At 39.0% G+C, this 19568-nt stretch overlaps 1 protein-coding gene across 1 annotated transcript in view; it reads left to right on the plus strand.

The window, feature by feature from the left end:
* LOC106878673 (serine palmitoyltransferase 2) overlaps nt 1-19568 on the plus strand; it is a 67027-nt gene that overhangs the window by 5100 nt on the left and 42359 nt on the right. The window contains exons 2-5 of the mRNA XM_052971964.1: nt 1042-1209; nt 11600-11754; nt 12530-12881; nt 15964-16153. Coding sequence (XP_052827924.1) covers nt 1042-1209; nt 11600-11754; nt 12530-12881; nt 15964-16153 — 865 coding nt within the window. The remainder of the gene's footprint in view (nt 1-1041; nt 1210-11599; nt 11755-12529; nt 12882-15963; nt 16154-19568) is intronic.

Below are 19568 nucleotides of genomic sequence, written 5' to 3' on the forward strand. Positions count from 1 at the left end.
TATATATATATATATATACATATATACATACATACATATGTATATGTATGAATCAGAATAATTTGGTTTAAATTCGTTGGTACTCTTGAGTTATGAGCACAATGCTTGTCATCAGCCATTATGAATTCGAATGACAGAAGTTGATTTTTATTACGAGAGACAGGACATTAAGGCACTTAAAAAGAGACATGTATGACAGTCAGTTAATGCACTAAATATAGGCCTTTATGGCACTAAAATAGGCTTTTATACCACTAACAAATAGGAATTTCAACAAGTTTACATAATATATGGTACATTGGTGTTTATGGCACTAAAAATTAGTATTGTGTAATGAAGAGGAAGTATTGCATAACAAGATATGCTGATGGGATCATAAATATTGTCATGAAGCAAAGGTTAAGCCTGTTTATTTTTCAGTAGAAAGTGTTTATAGCACAAGCAATAAAATAAAATTAGTCAAAATTGAAAATATTTAGATATCCTACTTGATTTTAAATATTTTTATTTTTAAGAAAAATTATACCTTCTCTAAGTACCTAGTACATTCTTGGCATTTGCTACCTTATGAGATCGCAACACCCAAAGATGGCCCTACTGCCTAAGATAACCACTGCACTAAAATATATATGGTAGGTTTTTTATCATTATTGCCGTTTATCCTCCTGGGAAGCTGTGTAGGTACCCTGTTTTTTATTCCAGGTTGAGCCTATTTTACTTCATGTCAATCTCTAAAGCTTTCAGTGAAAGCGAAAATTATCACCAGTTCTCTTTAACATCTTTCTAAATGATTCCACGACTTAGTTTACTCCAGAAATCAAAACTTTATAATCTTCAAACCATTTTCATCAGCCTAGTAAAAAACTCTAAACTATACAATGTCTGCTTAGAGTACTGCAGGAGTCATTTTATTTTGTGTAAATATGTACTCAACCGTTTAATTAGCATGGAATGTTTTTAATGAATTTTTGTTGTTTTCAGTTATCAACAATTTGATTGCAAAGCATTAATGGCATTTTTTCTTTATATATTTTTTTCCAGGAATTTTACAAAGAACCATTTTATGAGTCTTTTGAGGCTACCCCTTTACTGGCTGCTATCTTAACCTACCTCAGTTACAGCTTGCTAACAATTGTAGGTCACATTCGAGAATGGTTACAAATGGCTGGATTGCAGAAGTCCCACATGCTCAAGGAACCAAAACAAGATGTAATTATTAAATATATATTTTTATTAGTTTTAGTTGAGGCAATTTAGAATTTTCTTAACTTAAATACATATAATTTTAAAATAATAGTAGACTATAACAGCTGATATGTAATACTTTTAATTGGGTTTAACATTCTTTATTTAAAAACTTAAATTGTTTTTGTTTTATATATTACTAACAGTAGTACCTGGCATTACACGGGTCTCAATAAATTACCACTCAACTGCAGAAAGGAGAGGCCTTAAACTTGATAAAATATTTTGGGTCCTACCTTGGCTACCACGTTCATGCAATGCTCTTCTGATTTCAACACCTTACTCCTCAGCCTAGCGCAGATTAGAACCATACACTTGCGAATATGAAGCACATAGATAAACGTATAGGAAGAGAACAAGTTGAACAATTTCAGCGTTTCCTAAGAAGGAACCATTTGAGCGATAGATTGCTCCCAGTTGAAGGAGGTTAATGGTCAACAGTTGGAATGTCGCCTTCAAGAGGTTCATGCAACACGTAGCCGCCATGCATTTTGTAAATTGGTATCCTTTCCGTTGAATTGGTCACTTTAATGTTATGAATAAACATACTTGAGGTAATTGACTGTATAGAAGGCAGCAGAAATGTCCTCGAATATGCAATACCTAACCTGCCTTTCTGCTGGTCCGTTTTCTTCGCATTTTTATCTTGCAACTTCAACGAATTGCCACCTCTTTGCCATCATAGGAGCACCACACGAACGCCTTCCATTAACCCACAGAATGTCAAGAGGCAGGCGCCCTTTTCTGATTTTATGTTTGATATGGGAAAAAATAGTAAAAGTATTTGAGCGTACCCCATTATATGCATGCATGGTGATAATGTACCTACTTCAGCCTTGGCAAATACTTAGCACTTCGTTGTAGACAATGTTTCTTGTCTTTCCCCGACGTGTTAATGTGAACAGTCTGTCTCTACTGCCGACTCTGGAACATGCAATGTACAACTGGCCGTGGGTAAAGCATGGCTCTTCCAAGAGAATTCCGGCCACAGAAAGAGTTTGGCCCTGGGACTTGTTGACAGACATGGCGAAGCTGGGCTGGAGCGGGAATTGCAGTCTTCTGAAGGCGAAAGGTATATCTGCTCCCGATGGAGTAAGGGGAATCCTGGGAATGTATACATCCTCACCTTTTCGCATCAGGATAGGATGGTTGCCTTGATAACATGCTTCATCAATTCTTTTACAACCAGACATGTTCCATTGCACAGTCTGGGGGAGGCTCCAAATTGCACAGAAACATAACTGGAGTTCCAGCTTTAAGGCAGAGCAGATGTGGCGGTAGGCCCAGAGGGTCTAAAGAGTTGAGGAACTCCGTTGGGAAATTCACCGATTCATTTGCATCTACCATCGTATCTACAGATTTGTATGTGAAAGGAGCACCAGGAAGTGACAGCAACAGTTGATCATTGAGTTTTGTAACAGTCACGTTTTTCGGAGGCAACTCTGCTCTTTTAGACAGCCATTCATGATTGAGATAATTATCTTTTAAATGGGGAAACACTTTATCAGTGAGTTCAGGCACAGATGAAACGGTAATTGAGAACGTGTGGATGTCCATTTCCCCATCAGATTCAAGAGGCACTTTACCATCGCCAAGTTTCAGAATGTCACTTGCGAAGTTGGCCAATTTTTGGTCGCTGAGCAATCGAGCCCTCATGTTGATTGTCAGGGTCAGTAACCTGACATGGCCAGAGCAGAGATGACTTAAGGCATGCTTGAACCTCATCTGCTTGCGTGCCTTTGGGGATAATAGGAAGAATTTGCCTAAAGTCACCTGGAAGCAAAAGCATAGCACCTCCCATGGGGGCTTCGCAACCCCTGATATCCTGAAGGGTCTGTTTAATGCGTTGAAGGCTCCCTTGTAGGCCATAGTACACTTGTCCCACACAATAAGCTGACAGCATTTCAGCACTTGGCCTTGGTCAGAGTTCTTGCTTATATTGCAGGTAGGTGTTTCTGGCTTAGTTAAATTGAGGGGCAACTTAAAGGTGGAGTGTGCAGTTCTGCTGCCAGGCAGCAAAGTTGCAGCAGTCCCTGAAGATGCGACTGCAACTGCAATGCTCTTTTGCATCCAGACCTTCGCTAGGATGAGTTTCGTTAGAAAGGTTTTGCCTGTACCCCTTGGCGCATCAAGAAAAAAACCACCTTTCCTGTGGCACACATGATAAGTCACAATAGTATAAACATGCCGTTGATCCGGAAGAAGCTTTGGCTCAGTTTCTAGGACAAAATTGGCAAGGGCATCTGTATCGTAGGGCGTTTCTCGCAAAAGAGCTGTAGGAAGTAAATTTGACTCTGAACGCAGTGGTTTAGGCAGACCTAAATGAGGGTAAGTCATTCCCATCAAGTGATGCAACTGTATTTTCAATGTCGATCTAGACTTGATTGTATACCTCATCGCTTATACTTTCTATCCCAGGAAAAAGCATCGCCTGACATATGAAGTCCTCCGATAAGTCGTCTTTAAATTTGAGCCCACAAAGACAAAGGGGTGTTCAGTTCACAAATTTGCAGCATAACAGCAAATTGAGCTCGTAGACACTTAGGTGTCTGGGATGCAACAGCTTCAAATAACGTAGCCTCCCATTGCACATCGTCTTCCAGCAAACTGCGCTTGAGGCATGCTTCCCTGTAATTGCTGCAATCAGAGCCGAAGACAGTCCTTAAGTCATCAAACAACTGAGGCCCATGTACCTCATGTAACAGAAGGCGAAGGTAAAAGCACTCGTGTTGGCACGGATGTACAATGTAAACTCTCCCAAGACATGTAAACCATGTAAACTCTCCAAAGGTATCCATCAATGCCAGTTTGTGTTTCCTTCAGAAACTTTTTTGGAAACTTCTTGCATTAGATATTGTTGCTCAAGCAAGGGGAGCCTAAATTGAATCCGTGCCCACATGACTCATGGATCATGGTTGCCTTGACTATTTCAAAGAGATGTCTGTCAGTAGATGGGTTTGGAATCTCGGCAGAGATAATCTTGTCAATATCGTAGGGAGGTATTTTTACAGAGAGCCAGATTAGAATGTAAGCGTGTAGTAGGCCTCTCTCTTGCCATTCAACAGTATGCATATCGCATCTAACTGGGCCAAATATTTGCCCTCCCTAAAGAAGCTCCATTAGTTTGATAAGCTTCAACCGGAAGACTCGTGCTAGGGGGTCATGACAGTCTTTCGCATGCTGACCTGGAAACAATTCAGCTTCGATCTCCTTCCATGAAGGATTGCAGGTGAATGTAATGAAAAAATCAGGCCTGCCATAATGACGGATGTAAGTCATAGCATCTTGCGTTCTCTCATGCATATACTGCGGATTTCCAGTGAAGGAGGATAGCAGAATGCAGAGTTTGCCAACGCTATCTGGTGCTGCGTCATTGAATAGGGCATCTCACAAATGAATGTAGCTGTCTCAACGCAACTGCTTCTGGTGTGTTCTGATAAAACAGAACCTCTCTGATTCCATTTTGGTGCACACATCCACGGCAAACTGATGAAAAAGTTCTCTTGAACGGAGCATATGGTTGGAGTTGTCAAGAGTAAAAATTCATGCAAGAAACTGTTTTGGTGGTTATGCAATCCAAATTGTCTGACTTGCGCTGATGAATTCCAAACTGGTAGCCGTCCTCTCCTCTCACAAAGAGCAGTGGGTATTGCAAGGCGTCATAAGATCTGTGCGTCTCGCATATACGGTGAAGGGTGTTGCCTCTGCGTTTAAGGACAATGTCTCGGTGGTTATATTGATTACCGTGAAGAAGGCCAGCTACTTTGTTTCATATAGAATTTGAAGCTTCTGGAGTGTTCACCCTATGGACGTTTTGAGGCATCTATGACAACGTTGAAATTTGATGAAGGAGCTGCCTCCAATGCATACTTGAAGCTTATAACGTAGCTGCTGAACATGTGAAGAATATCTTGCTGGTTTCGGATGATGTGGAGGTCTGTGCCAGGTGAAATTGAGTACCACATTGCTGCTTGTTTGTTGTGATTACCAACGAAGTAAAGTTGGAGAAATTGTGGGTCTTGGTTAGCGGCAGGTTCAAACAGTCCAATTCTATGGTATACTTGGCCTTGAACCTTAAATGTGGGCATGAATCCCCCTTCTCACACAACATTTGCTCTGAAAGATGTTATATGAAAGGCGCAATTGTACTTCCAGATGCAACTAAGAAAGTGCTTCGATTCAACCATATCATCTGTGAAGAGAAGCTTTAGCGGCTCTGGTGGGTCCTCAAGTTGAGGCAACCAGATATTTCCACCAGAGCAGCACAAACTGGATGGCTCCCCTGACCACTTTTTAGCAAAGCAAAATGAGCACATCTTTGATCTACTTCCAAGTGACATGTCTGGGTGGCCAGCATTATCAAAGGTGGAATTGTACTGGAATGCTTTTAAGACCCATTGTAAGGCCAACAGTTTCGAAACACCTTTCCTAAGGGCTTGCTGTCTGTCATCACTCTGAAGGCGATTATCATGGTCTTGTAACGTTTAGGAAGATCAAGCAGCAGCAGTGTTTGCAGCATCCATTGTCCGACGTCTGTGGCGCTGTTCCTCATTCTCCTCAGCATGTGCAGCTTAAGTGCATGTGGCATTAGTGGTTCAGTGACGTTTCCGCTGGCAACTTGCTTCAGAAGCTCTTGCAGCAGCTGTAGATGCAGCATTAGCAGATCGGTGGCTTCTTCGTTGGTCCTCTGTCTTTGAAGCTCAAGCAGCTGCCATTGAAGAAGCATTCGCAGTTAGGCGAGTTCTATGTTGGCCTTCTGTTTCTGTGACGCAAACAGTCTCAGTCACAACAGCATTGGCGGTTGACGTTTTCTTCGCTGAACTTCTGTCTCTGAAGCTCGAGCAGCTGCCATTGAAGAAGCATTCGCGGTTTGGCGAGTTCTGCGTTGGTTTTTGGTTTCTGCAGCAAGAGCAGTGGCAGATAAGATGACAATAGTGGTGAGGCGAGCGTTTCGCTGGTCGTCTGTTTCAAGAGCTCTTCTGGTGGCTGCACGTTCAGCAGCTTGTGACCAACAGAAGGATAAAGGCAAACCACTGACAGGATATGTAAGATTTTATGAAATAGGTATGCAGGTACGAAGCCATAAGCATGTCTTAATGGAGAGATATCTATAAGATGATTTAGTAGGAGTACGGGAAGCTGTGTTGCAGTGGGAGCAGGCAACGAATCAAATCACTTCACAAAGGGGCGATTAACATGTTTTCCACTATCTGCATTCGTAAGCGGATGTCAATCATAATTTGTTCTACGCTGGAATAAATGCATGAATGCAAATTGTCAACAGATAATGTCTAGCAGCTGTACTGTGAAGCCTGAGATAACGTTGCTTATTGATTCACGAAATAGAGGCGTTTGTTGAAAGTCCCTCTACCTATTTTTGCCAATGAGAGGTGGTACTTTATGGATGTGTTCCAACGATGTGAGGTGAAATGACAAGGAGCAACAGTAGATGTAATAACAATTTTGCCACTTACCAACTGCAACTGGAGTAAAGGAGGAAGGGATAGCTTTGAGAGGAGAAGTTGTAGTGAAAACGTTGGAGCAGATCGTGACTGGTGTTAGCGAAAACAAAAGGGGCTTTTAAGTAAGATGCAGTCATCGCTCACGAAAAGGCGAGAATAAACCAATGATGCAACACTATGCCATCGTAAGAGGATAAAAGCGGAGAGGGGTAAGCAGAACTGTTGGTGTGTTAGTAAAGAATGGCACCTAGTTGCTGCTTTGCGAGAAATGGTCAAGTACTTACTGAGTGTCTGAACAATATGGAGAAGAGTTGCCTTGTGCTGAGGCAGGAGAACAGGTGGTTCCTTTGGGGGAGGGGGTTGTGGTAGGAGACAAACAATGCGTGGAAGTAATTCGGGATGTCTGATGTTAGGTGGGCATCTGATAGCGATTTGAAGCACGATTGCAGAATGTGCATCAGTGCGGAAAATCAACGTAGGCTATTGTGTGAAAGTCGGATGAGATGGGTTAAATTTAGGTCTTGACGTGAGGGGTAAAAAGGCACGGTTACAAACGGCAGCAGGAAGAGAGGTGTGGAGTGTTGAAGCACAAATGAGGGGCGACAAACTGTAAAAATGAAGGGTTTCTGGGGCTGGGGGGAATTGGAGCTTATGTCGAGTGTAAAATAGAGCAGGGCGTTTATGGCTGCAGATGATGGTTTGACGGCTGTTTCAATCCAGTTAAGAGACCCACATAAGGACATGACTGATTGTAAGACCACGTCAGTAGGAAGTGAGTTTATGTATGAAAGTGAGGACTTTTCAAGCAAACAGTATGAGGCCATAATAGCAAGTTTACAATAACAGAATGGCAAGGTCACAAAAACAAAGTGAGGTTGTAGGTAGGTACTGACAAAGTATGAGAATAAGATATGGTGAGCATAACAAAGTCAAGTGTCCGTCATTGTATGCATGAGCAGGCGATATGCGTAAGAGTAAAGAAATAGCTGTTATAGTCGATCCCCAGCATAAATGAATCTGAATAATCTGGTGTTACATCAAATGCTGGACCAATAAACACGTTGATTAAGTGGTACGCAGCTTCATTGTGCTTCTGTAGTTCAGTTTCAGTCTTCTGGTCATCCGCTGAGTACTGTGACGCCATGAAACTCTTTGGGTCAAACTGCAAATGTGTACCAAGTTTGGTTGAAATTGGACGACTTTTTGAAAAAATTGATAATTATCAATAGAGTTTTTGCGAAAACCGAACATTGATGGAAGCAGTTGTTATGACTAAAACATTCCTCGGAACATACCTAATGCATATCTGAAATTTCAATCGAATTGGTCTGGTGGTTCAGCGGTTTGGCCCAGCTTCACCTGAAAGCACTTGTACAGGGAAACCGTAAACAGCGCAAAAATATAACTTTTTGAAAGACAGCTTGGATATTGATTTGATTCAAGAGGTTACCAAGGTTTAACAATGTCACATCCCAAACCATCTTTACTCAAGTGTAAGGCCTCACGTTTCCGCAGTTTCACGGTAATTTATTAAAACCCGTACAATGCCAGTTACTACTGCTAGTGAAATGGATGAAGGAAGTAGTAAGTACTTACCAGTAGCTTGTGCAGTACAGAGGCTGTTATTGCTTTAATTATCTCATGCTACACATAGTAATCGCTTTCATTTATTGCAATGGAAAGCCTCTGCCGGATGTTTACTGTTGTTGGCAGTGGCTATTTTGAGGTTACGTGGGGTCACAATCTGTGTGCACACCATTATGGAGATTAATTGTCTATGCATTGGAGAAGGAATGGGGTCAGTGTTCTGAGAAAAACAAATCAGGAGCTACCTCAACAATTGATGCTTCTTGGGTCAAACTTTTCTCTCAAGGTACTTACACTCTGTCGAGTATGCACACTGACGTTACACATCCATCGGAGCATACTGGCTTCATTTCTTGCGAGCTTACGCATGTCCTCAGCAGTCACGGCCCATGTTTCACTGCCATGTAGCTTGGCTGTTCGTACACATGCGTCATATAGTCTGCCTTTTACTCTGAGTGAGAGGCCCTTTGTCACCAGCAGAGGTAAGAGCTCTCTAAACTTTGCCCATGCTATTCTTATTCTAGCAGCTACACTTTCAATGCACCCTCCCCCGCTACAAACTTGGTCTCCTAGGTAGTGGAAGCTATCAACTACTTCTAGTTTTTCTCCCTGGAGTGTGGCAAAGGTTGTTTTCTGCACATTTTCAGTGTTTATAGCTCTTGAACATCTGCTACATACAAAAACTATCTTGCTAGTTAGCCTTCCTTTATATATATATATATATATATATACACACAAAGATGTAAAAATATATATAAATACATAGTGAAACTAATAGAAATGAAACTAATATGTATACATAGTGAAAGTATTAATGAAACTATTAAAACTGAAAGTATTATCTCACATTACAATAGAGATGTTATTGTTTAACTTTTGACACATAGTATGGAGATAAGAGATTGCTCCAAGCTTGCATTAGGCAAGAAGTTGAAAATATTTTGGCCCATGACATGCATGCACCCTAAGTGAGACGTGTAAAATTTGAATGAAATCGATCGAGTAGTATTTGTGGTTTAGTGATGCATACATAAGGACACAGACACATTCTCAGTTTTATATATATAGATCACTGTACTTGCTTTTATTAAATCATATTTGGTCAACCTTTACTTTTTCCTTCCAGTGTAATCTTTATATATTCATCTTATACAATATTTGCAATTTAATTCTATAAACACTTCAACAAAGAAATAGATAAATTAACTGTGTATTTTGATCTTAGTTTTGTTTTTTTCTATGCTTTTCCAGAGCAACTTCAAGGAAATCACTTGATAATATCTTTATACTACTTCTTATCAATGTGAAATTGGTATGAATTGTCAGATTTAAAAACCCATTAAAGCTGCTTCTAGGTTAGGGAAATCCGTCTGTAAGCAGGTTTTGTGGTTGTATCAGTCATTGCTCATTGAGTGTACGAAGGTGGACTGAGAAGTTCATAGATTGACTATGAAGGAGTGTTGCTTGAGCAGTGTAATACTACATGCATTAATTTCATTTCTTCTTAATAATTGCATTGTTTCTTTCCTGGTAAACTGACTGCTAACTGTGCAAAGAAGACTGCAAAAGTAACAAGTTGTGACTTGTCTTCAAGATGGACAAAATTTGGCATCATAGTTTTATCAAGTACCTGCTGATAAAGGGTTTAGCTGACATGATTGCTATATTCGAAGGTGACATTCCAGCTTTCTCAACAGTGCAAAAGCGCGCAGATGAATTTAGGAAGGAAAAGGAGTCTTAAAGAAGAGCTGACGTCTGGACATCCAGTAACTGTCACCTCAAGGAAAACATTGATCATGTTCACCACATGGTGATGGGTGACAGGCAATTGACTATAAATCAAATAGCCAATTCTATTACCATATCCCATGAGAGAGTTGAGAATATTCTGCACAATGAGCTTGGCTTGACAAAAGTTTCTTCTCAGTGGGTGTCATATCTTCTGACATTTAATCAAAAATGCACCAGGCTGGTCACATCACAGGAAAATCTGACATTTGAGGCAGATCCAGTTGGTTTCCTTAAACAGTTCTTACCCCAGGATGAGTGTTGGCTTCATCACTTAGAGCTAGAGATAAAGAGACAGTCTATGCAATGGAAACGCCCCTCCTCACCTGCTCCAAACAAGGCCAAAGTTGTTTCATCAGGGAAGGTGATGGCCTCAGCCTTTTGAAATGTAAAAGGCATTGTGTTCATTGACTATCTTCAGATGCACCACACCATCAATGGAGAGTTCTATGCCAACTTGCTGAGGCAGTTACTAGACCAAATGCCAATAAAAACTGATGAAAGGGATCCTGTTTCATCAGGACAATGCTCCAGCACTCAAGTCCTTGCTTTGAATGGCTGCTCTGTATGACTGTGACTTTGAACTGGTTGACCAGCTCCCCTATTCTCCTGATTGAACCCCATCTGTTCCCCAACATGAAAAAACACTTGACTGGGAACCAGTAACCTAGATGATGATGTCATATCTGCTGTTGATTACTTTTTTGACCACTTCAATGTAAGCTTATTCACGTATGGGATCGAAGCACTGCAACATTGATGAAAGAAATGTGCTGACCACAAGGGGAATTATGTTGAAAAATAAACCTCATATTGTCACATTATATGAGACTTTTTTGGTCAGCCTATAAACTTTTCAGCCAACCCATGTATGATGTCTTCAAAAATCAATAAATACATAGTTACAATGCATAGGTGTTTCATACAATTTTTGTTTTATAACCAATAAAAGGGGGTGTATATATATATATATATATATATATATATATAGGTTATACATGTCACAAATTAAGGCGAGCAAGTTGTATATCTGTAGTTTTTTTGTTTTTTTTTTTGGCATGTCAAGCTATATTGAATTAAATTGAAAAGTGGTTATTTTGCATCCTCAAAAGTTCAACATGTTTCTTAATATTTTCTCCAAATAACTTTTTTTTATATATATAATTTAGCTGCAGAAGAAAGGGCAGTTTCCATGACCTCTAAAGCTGATAGAAGGAAGGGAAGAAAATATGCTCAGGCTGGAGACCAGCTTGAATTGTTGCATTGGTGTGGTAATGTACCAGCTGGGGCTGGATTAAGTCTACCATCCAGGAACAGTATCCACTTTCCAAATTCTGCTCTTAAGTGTTTGGCCAATGCTATACTTTGGTAGCAGCTGGGTAACTTGAAGGTGTTAGCAAAAGATCTGAAATGTTGTTTGACCAAGTTCAAAGAATAACTTTGAATTTTTTACACACTCTTTCATAGTGAATTTACATTCTTTCTTTTTTTTCTTTTTTCCATTTTCCTCCTTTTAGGATTTTGTCCCTCTCTATCAGAGCTGGGAAAGTTTCTACACTAGAAACTTGTATCGAAGAATAAGTGATTGCTGGAATCGTCCTGTTTGTACAGCTCCAGGAGCAGAAATAGATGTCTTAGAACGAGAATCTCCTGATTTCGGTTGGAACTGGAAGTAAGGTTTTTGTTTTAATAGTGAATTGTTTTTTGAATTTTATGTACAAGGGTAGATAATGCTTAGAAGGTCTTATAGATATAATTGATAGCTTTTGTTAGCTTTTGCAACCTAATCAGTAGTGGAGGTGTGTACTTTGCAAATATGGTACCCAGACAAGGTGGAAAAAATTCAGGAATCTATTGCTTATACTGGTAATAAAGGGATTCTCTCTGAGTGAAGAATAGATTGATGTTGTATACAAAGTATGATGCTGCATGGTAGTGAGATGTTTATTTGGAGAGAAGAGAAATAAGTATTCTCTGTTGGAAGTGTAATGTTATCATGCATGAACAACATGGTACAAATAAGCTGAGAGCTAAACTAGGTGTAAAAGGAATCAGTTGCAGTGTTCTAGAATGAAGACTGTTGGTATAGACATTTGGTGCATATAACATATAACAGATAGGTAAAAAAAAATGCCAAAAGATGCAGAAGGAAACTGTGGAATAGGAATACTAAAGTAGACATTGACAGAAGTGGTAAAAGCTGATCTCATGATGTTGAACCTCATACTGGAGTTGACAAAAGAACATAAAAAAAGGTGAGATACTGTTGGAAAGGACCCCCCCCCCCATCCCCCATAACCTGTAGAACACTGGAAAAGCAAATGTAAAAGTGATGTGTTTATATAATAATTACCTTTGTGATAAATAACTATGTAGAGTAGTAGTACAACTAATTGAATTAACATTGGTACATTTTTCATTTATGTTGATCTCACCACCTCTTAAAGAAATCAGTTTTGGCAAGCTAAAATAGCACTCAGCAGCATTACATATGTCAGTAACAGAATTTTGGCTGCAAACTTTGGTGGAAACCCTGGTACAACAGTCATTGTGCATTATGCCTCAGTTGAGGGTTCACAAGATGTAGAACAACACAACAACAGTCTTGCTGATGTAATTCGCTCAATACAAGCTCACATGATATTCTTACTTGGTGATTGTAACGCATACATAGGAACAAAAGATGGTTCTTTCACATTTCGTGTGCAAACAAACAACAATGACTACTTACTCCTGGACCTTGCATTAGAAACCAATGTGGTTATTACAGATACTCGGTTCCAAAAGGGAAAAGGCAAGGTATGGACTTATGTCTCACAGCCAAAAGTGGAGAAACTCTATTTGAAATGTTGAAACACAACAGCTTTGCAAGTTGTTATGGGGATGATAATAATAGAACACCCCTCCCACATGATGAGTGGTATGTGTCACAAATACTGTAACAACAGTGGTGACAAGGATTTAGCAAACTCATGAGGATTAAACAAACTTACAAGGAATTCCGAAACTCAGAAAAGTTTTTTGTGTGAATTTTATGGTATACAAAAGTGTAAAATTATGGAAGATTTGTTGGCCAGTTTGCTCTAGTTGTAAAAACAGCAACAACAACAGCAGCAGCAGCAGCTGCCGGAACAGCAACAACAATTACTACTGCAAGAACAACAACAGCAATTACTATTACAGCGATAACAACAACAATTACTATTACAACAACAAATGCTGTAATTAATGAATCGTAAATCTTCTAAAAATGCTGAAAAGATGTTCTTGTCAGATTATGTTGCAAACTTGATAACAAAATTTAAGTATGAACCAGACGAAGGAATTACCTTCGAGGTGTACTGTAGAAGGTATGAACAGATCTTCAATAAAGAGTGCAAAGATTGGGACAATGTTATGAAAATGCATCTAATCCTAAGAAACTGCCTGCAGTAGAACATGAACATTACAGCAATTAGGTACTCCTGGAAAACCGTCTGATATAAACTTTAGAAATACAATAGACATATTGTGTAAAATTTCTAGCAAGAAAAACTTGTTCAATACATGCTGGAAATGTTTGGACCTAGAAAAAAACAATGAGGAGGACTGTCACATATGCTGGTAGAGTTAAGAGAATGTGACAAGTTCAAACTGGATGAATTAATGCCAGATATATTCAAGATATATTCAGAGACTAACTGCAGAAAAAGTCAGTTCAGTCAAAGGTTCGAATGCAGCTGGGGGATTGAAACGAAAAATAATACATTTATTTCCAGATGTTTTCTTGGATGAACTGGGGTGCTGTATGAAAATGAAGGCAAAAATTGTAGTAAAACAAAGTGCAACACCTGTATCTATGCCAAAATGTAATGTACTGTTTGCAACACTAGAACAGGTAAATAAGGAACTTGAAAGCCTAAGAATAATTGAGAAGATGGACCACTCAGATTGGGAAACACCTACGGTCTATGTATAAAAAAAAGAAAAATAAGAGTTTGTGCAAACATTTTAAGCGAAATCGTGATGGCACCTGTACCAGTAGATCACTAAGAGCACCGTCCGAGCGTGGTTGTTGCCAGAGCACCAGCTGTCTGGCTTCCATGCCGGGGGCACGTAAATAGCACCATTTGAGCGTGATCATTAGCAACGTCGCTTTCCTGGCACATGAAAAGACATTCAAGCGAGTTTGTTGCCAGTACCACTGGACTGGCTCCTGTGCAGGTGGCATGTAAAATACACCATTTCGAGCGTGGCTGTTGCCAGTACCTCCTGACTGGCCTCCGTGCCGGTGGCACATAAAAGCACCCACTACACTCTCAGAGTGGTTGGCGTTAGGAAGGGCATCCAGCTGTAGAAACTCTGCCAAATCCGATTGGAGCCTGGTGTAGCCATCTGGTTCACCAGTCCTCAGTCAAATCATCCAACCCTTGCTAGCATGGAAAGCGGACGTTAACCATTTGAAGATATGGTAATTGCAACATTAAGATAAATAAAAAATGTAATGTAGAATGTAGTACATGAATTACTGGTGGCCCTTGAATGCATAAAATGAAATGTTGGAAAAGGACAAATTCATAACAAAAATGAAAAGAATACAGGGAAAGTAAATAGGAACAGGATTGGTGCAAAACAAAACCAAGACATGAATCTGTACTCGGTTTGTGATGTACTGATGTATGCACAGAGTAGTTATACCTGAAACACTGCAAAAGAAAATATTAAGGGAATTCCATGTTGGACCGCCTGCTTTTATGCGAAGCTACATGTACTGGCCAAAAATGGTGAAAGGCTGTAGAGGATGTGCCCTTGTGGCAAAATTATCATTGATAAAAAGTGAAGCTTGGCCAAAAGTAGATGTTCCATGGTTGAGACTACACATGAATTTCGCTGGACCATTAAACAGTTCATACTACTTAGTGGTAATAGATAGTTTCTCTAAATGGCCAGAAATTTGTAAGTGTAAAAATGCCATCCTCCTCAACTACAGCAAACTTTCTACATGAGCTGTTTGCAAGATTTGGCATCCCAGACACGATAGTGTCTGATAATGGAACACAATTTATATCTTTTGAGTTTTATAAGTTCTGTAAAACGTTCACTGTAGAACATGTAACTATTGTGCTATACCATCCCAGATCTAACAGACAAGCAGAACATTTTGTCAATACATTCTAGAGAGCTCCAAGGAAGTCAAATAAGTAAGTCACAGATGAGGTAGCTCTACAACAATTCATAAGAGTATATTTTGTGACACCAAATTCAAACACACCAGAAGAGCTGATGTTTGCATAGAAAATAAAATCAGTCTTTGACGCATTATTACCTGGTAAGAAAAGAAAAATTGTAATGGATAATACAGCAAGATATTTCAAAATGGGTGGGAATGTATTTGTTAAGGCATATAAGTACAGAAAACAAATTTGGGAAGATGGTGTGGTTACCAAACACGTAGGAAAATGCTATACTTGGTAAAAAGAAGATAAGGGGTATACAAGAGACACATTAACCAACTAAAAAAAAAGATTTGTTGAGAGCGAACCCAAGAGAATAGAAGAATCCAATGGAATGGTTATATGGCACTTTTCAAGTACCAATGCCATTGCAAATAATTGAACCCAGACACACAAGAAAAAGAAAATGTATGGAGTTCCTGGAAATTGATGCCAAATGAAATAATATTAAATTTGTAACTTTATGAAAAAAAAAAAAAATAGGGAGGTGGAGTGATGTAAAAAATTAATGTTAATCAAAAGAAAATTACACTCCCTAAGTAAAATTTAAAAGGGGAGATATTATGGTGATAATACTGGAACATCCCTCCCACGTGATTAGTATCTGCTAGTCATTACAAATACTGTGACTTTAAGAAGTCGGTTATAGTCGTGTCTTACTCATTTAGCTAACTATACTGCTATACGGGAGTGGATGTTATAACAGTCTGATGTTGGATTACAACACAAGTCTTGGTTCTGGCCACAGAATTTTATTAGGACAAATCAAACTGACCTTGCGTACACGTACAACACCTGAGAAAAAGCAAGTATATGACTGGTATATCCTGAAAAGTGATACAAATTTACAGTGTCATTGTAAAGAAATGATTTGCTGCACTACAAAATGGTTCAAAGTCAATAACTGACCTATATGAACATGTCATCACCACTAACAGGGAAGTGAAAGAACATGATACCAACAAAGAAGCACCATTCAATGAAAAGAGCATCAGCTGAACCAAAAGTTAACACAGCCAGGAAGAATGTGTAAAGAGCATTTAACTGCTATCGAGAATCCTAAAGAACACAGGCTGGAACTATAAGTTATCAAAGCCACTCTTCAAAATGCCTATGATACCATTGAGGAAGTGGAATTGGACTGCATGATTGATCAAATCAAGACAATAGATGCAAATTCATTGCACAGGGAAAGCTGGAAATTGATTAATCTGACAACCGCAAGGAAAGCAGCAAAGTCGGGCATCGTCCGTACAAACAGCTGAGAGGTGCATGTCTAAAAGTGGTATCAACACTGAAGTCAATTGCTCTTAAGGTCTCTCCTTGTAAGCAATGACAAGAGATTTAACCTGTTTTCAACAATCTCACATATAAAACCAGACCCCTTGATTTGGAAGAACATCAGAGTGCCAAGAGTAGACTGAAAGAGGGAAAAGCTGCTGGCCCAGATTGAATTCCCCCTGAAGTTATCAAGAGGTGCAATCTGGATGAAATAATACTGGTATCACAGGAATACTTAGAGAATGACTTTTTGATTTCTTATGGGGTAGGAATCAATCTGTTGCAAACAGTTTGTTTCTCTGCAAAGTCACCTTTAATAAGTGGTATACCTCAGGGCAAGGTTCTAGGACCATTATTGTTTATTATTGCTCTATCAGGTATAAGCTCACAAGTGCACTCAACCAACCTGGTAGTTATGCTAATAACACAAAGATATCCAAACTTCAGAAGGTGCTGTTACACTCCAAAAATGAGCTTAACCTCATTTATCAACAGGCAGATAAAAACAGTATAAAATTTAATGCATCAAAATTTTAGGTCCTTCATTACAGGGCAGGAATACACACAAATCACATTATTTGACACCAACTGATACAATGATTCAAAGTACTAAGGACACAAGACATAGGAGTACCTATGTCAAATGATGCATCTTTTATTAGCCACACCACCAAACTGACCTCTAAATGCAGGTATCTCATAGGATGGATCCTACAAACCATCATGACAAGAGAGCTAGTGGTTATGCTGACTCTATGGAAAAGCTTAGTTTTAAGTAGATTAGATTACTGCTCACAATTTTGGTCTCCAAACTGCTGTGGTCTCATGGAAAAAATTGAAAGGTTTAAAAGAACATTCACCAGTAAAATAAATTTGTTTAAAAGCCTGAATTACTGGCAATGCCTGAAAGCTCTGCATCTCTTTGAATGCCAAAGAGAGAGATTTACTCTCATATACATATGAAGATCCTGGAGGGGCATGTCCTAAACTTAAGCATCAGAAAGAATTTTAATGCACAAACTGTCAGCTTCCAAATATACCACCTTCAAAATCACAAGCAAAAACACTATATTGTACCAATCTGATATTTAGAGGTCCTTATTTGTTCTACTGCCTACCTAAAGAAATCAGAAATATAAAAGGGGAATTCACTGAAACATTTGATAAACTCCTAACAATGATACCAGACCAGCCAACCATTCAAGGATACACTCAGGGAATAGGATACACTGAGTCATAGACAAGCTTCCAGCCATAAAATGACAACAAAATTGAAAGAAGATAAAGGTGGTGCTCCAGCATGGCAACAGTCCTATGACTCAAACCATTAAAATAATAAAAGAATTATTAGTTTCTACTATATTATTAATCATTATTTTTTTTCTGATTGTCAATACTCAAAGGACACACACACATATGAGCTTACTTTCAAAACTGGTATAAGTGCATATTTGGTCAATTTCATGATAACCATCAAAACACAATCTGCAGACTTCTGGCTTCACACGTGAAATTTTTTTCAGTTAGACTGAGATAGATGCCATATAAACAGTAGGTGAATCTTAGTCTTCCAGTCAAAATCTGATATATTCAAATTGTTTTAAACAATTACTCAAAAGTCATTCCGATACATATATCTGGTTTTGAAAGAAAGCTCTTCATACACACACACACACACACACATACACACACATGTATTCATTTGACTGTGCAGGTAGCACATTAATAACACCTTTTGAGTGTGGCCGTCGCCAGTACTGCCTGACTTGCCCTCATGCCGGTGGCAACGTAAAAAGCACCCACTACACTCTCGGAGTGGTTGGCGTTAGGAAGGACATCTAGCTCTAGAAACTCCGCCAGATCAGATTAGAGCCTGGTGCAGCCATCTAGCTCGCCAGTCCTCAGTCAAACCGTCCAACCCATGCCAGCATGGAAAGCGGACATTAAACAATGATGATGATGATGATGAATAAGGTATCTTTGGCCTGATGAGTAGCTAGCAGAGTACCCTTTATTGAGTAATTACTACTTCCGAGGTTCTGCTAGCCAGGAAACATATGTAGCCTGGATTTTACCTACTAACTTCCTACACCTGGATACTTGGATCTTATCTTTACATATACAGTAATACCTCAGTTTTCAAACAATTCTGATCATGAATAAATCATGTTTTATTTATACACACACACACACATATACAGGGATTGGACAAAATAATGGAAATGCCTTAAAATTTCAAACAAATTTATTTTAATATGGGGTAGAACCACCTTTGGCAGTAATTACAGCTTAAATTCTACGAGATATGGACTTGTACAAAGTTTGAATTGTTTCCAAAGGAATTTTTGTCCATTCTTCAGCTAAAACAGTCTCCAGTTCTTGTAGTGATGATGGTGGAAGATATTGACTCCTCACTTGTTTTTCTAAAATGCACCATAAATATTCAATAATATTGAGATCGGGTGACTGTGGTGGCCAAATAAAATGTTCAACTTCACTAGAATGTTCTTCATGCCATTCAGTAACAACTTTAGCTGTGTGAATTGGTGCATTATCATCCTGAAAGATTGCGTTTCCCTCTAGAAACAGTTCCGCAACCATAGGATGAATTTGATCAGATAAAGTGCTTAAATAGTCTTGACTATTAATTCTGCCATGAAAGGAAACAATTGGGCCGGCAGATTTTCAAGATATAGCCTGCCAGATCATCACAGATCCTCCTCTATGTTTAACAGTTGGAAGAAGGCAGTCTGGGTCAAATGCTTCGGATCTATTTTAAAACGGGGGCCACATTTTTCATTAATGTTTTACGTAGTGTTTTTGGTACGGAAAGACTTTCAAACTTCATATACTTATCTATTTTGTGTTATAGAACAGAAAAATATTTTTGTATTCGAATTTATTTCATGTAAAAAATTGTCTTATTTCGATAATTTCAACCAATCACTAACAAGTATTCAGTTGTTTACATTTACTCCTTTGGCTGATTAAG

Source organism: Octopus bimaculoides, chromosome 11 (assembly GCF_001194135.2).
Source record: "Octopus bimaculoides isolate UCB-OBI-ISO-001 chromosome 11, ASM119413v2, whole genome shotgun sequence".
NCBI classification, from domain to species: Eukaryota; Metazoa; Mollusca; class Cephalopoda; order Octopoda; family Octopodidae; genus Octopus; species Octopus bimaculoides.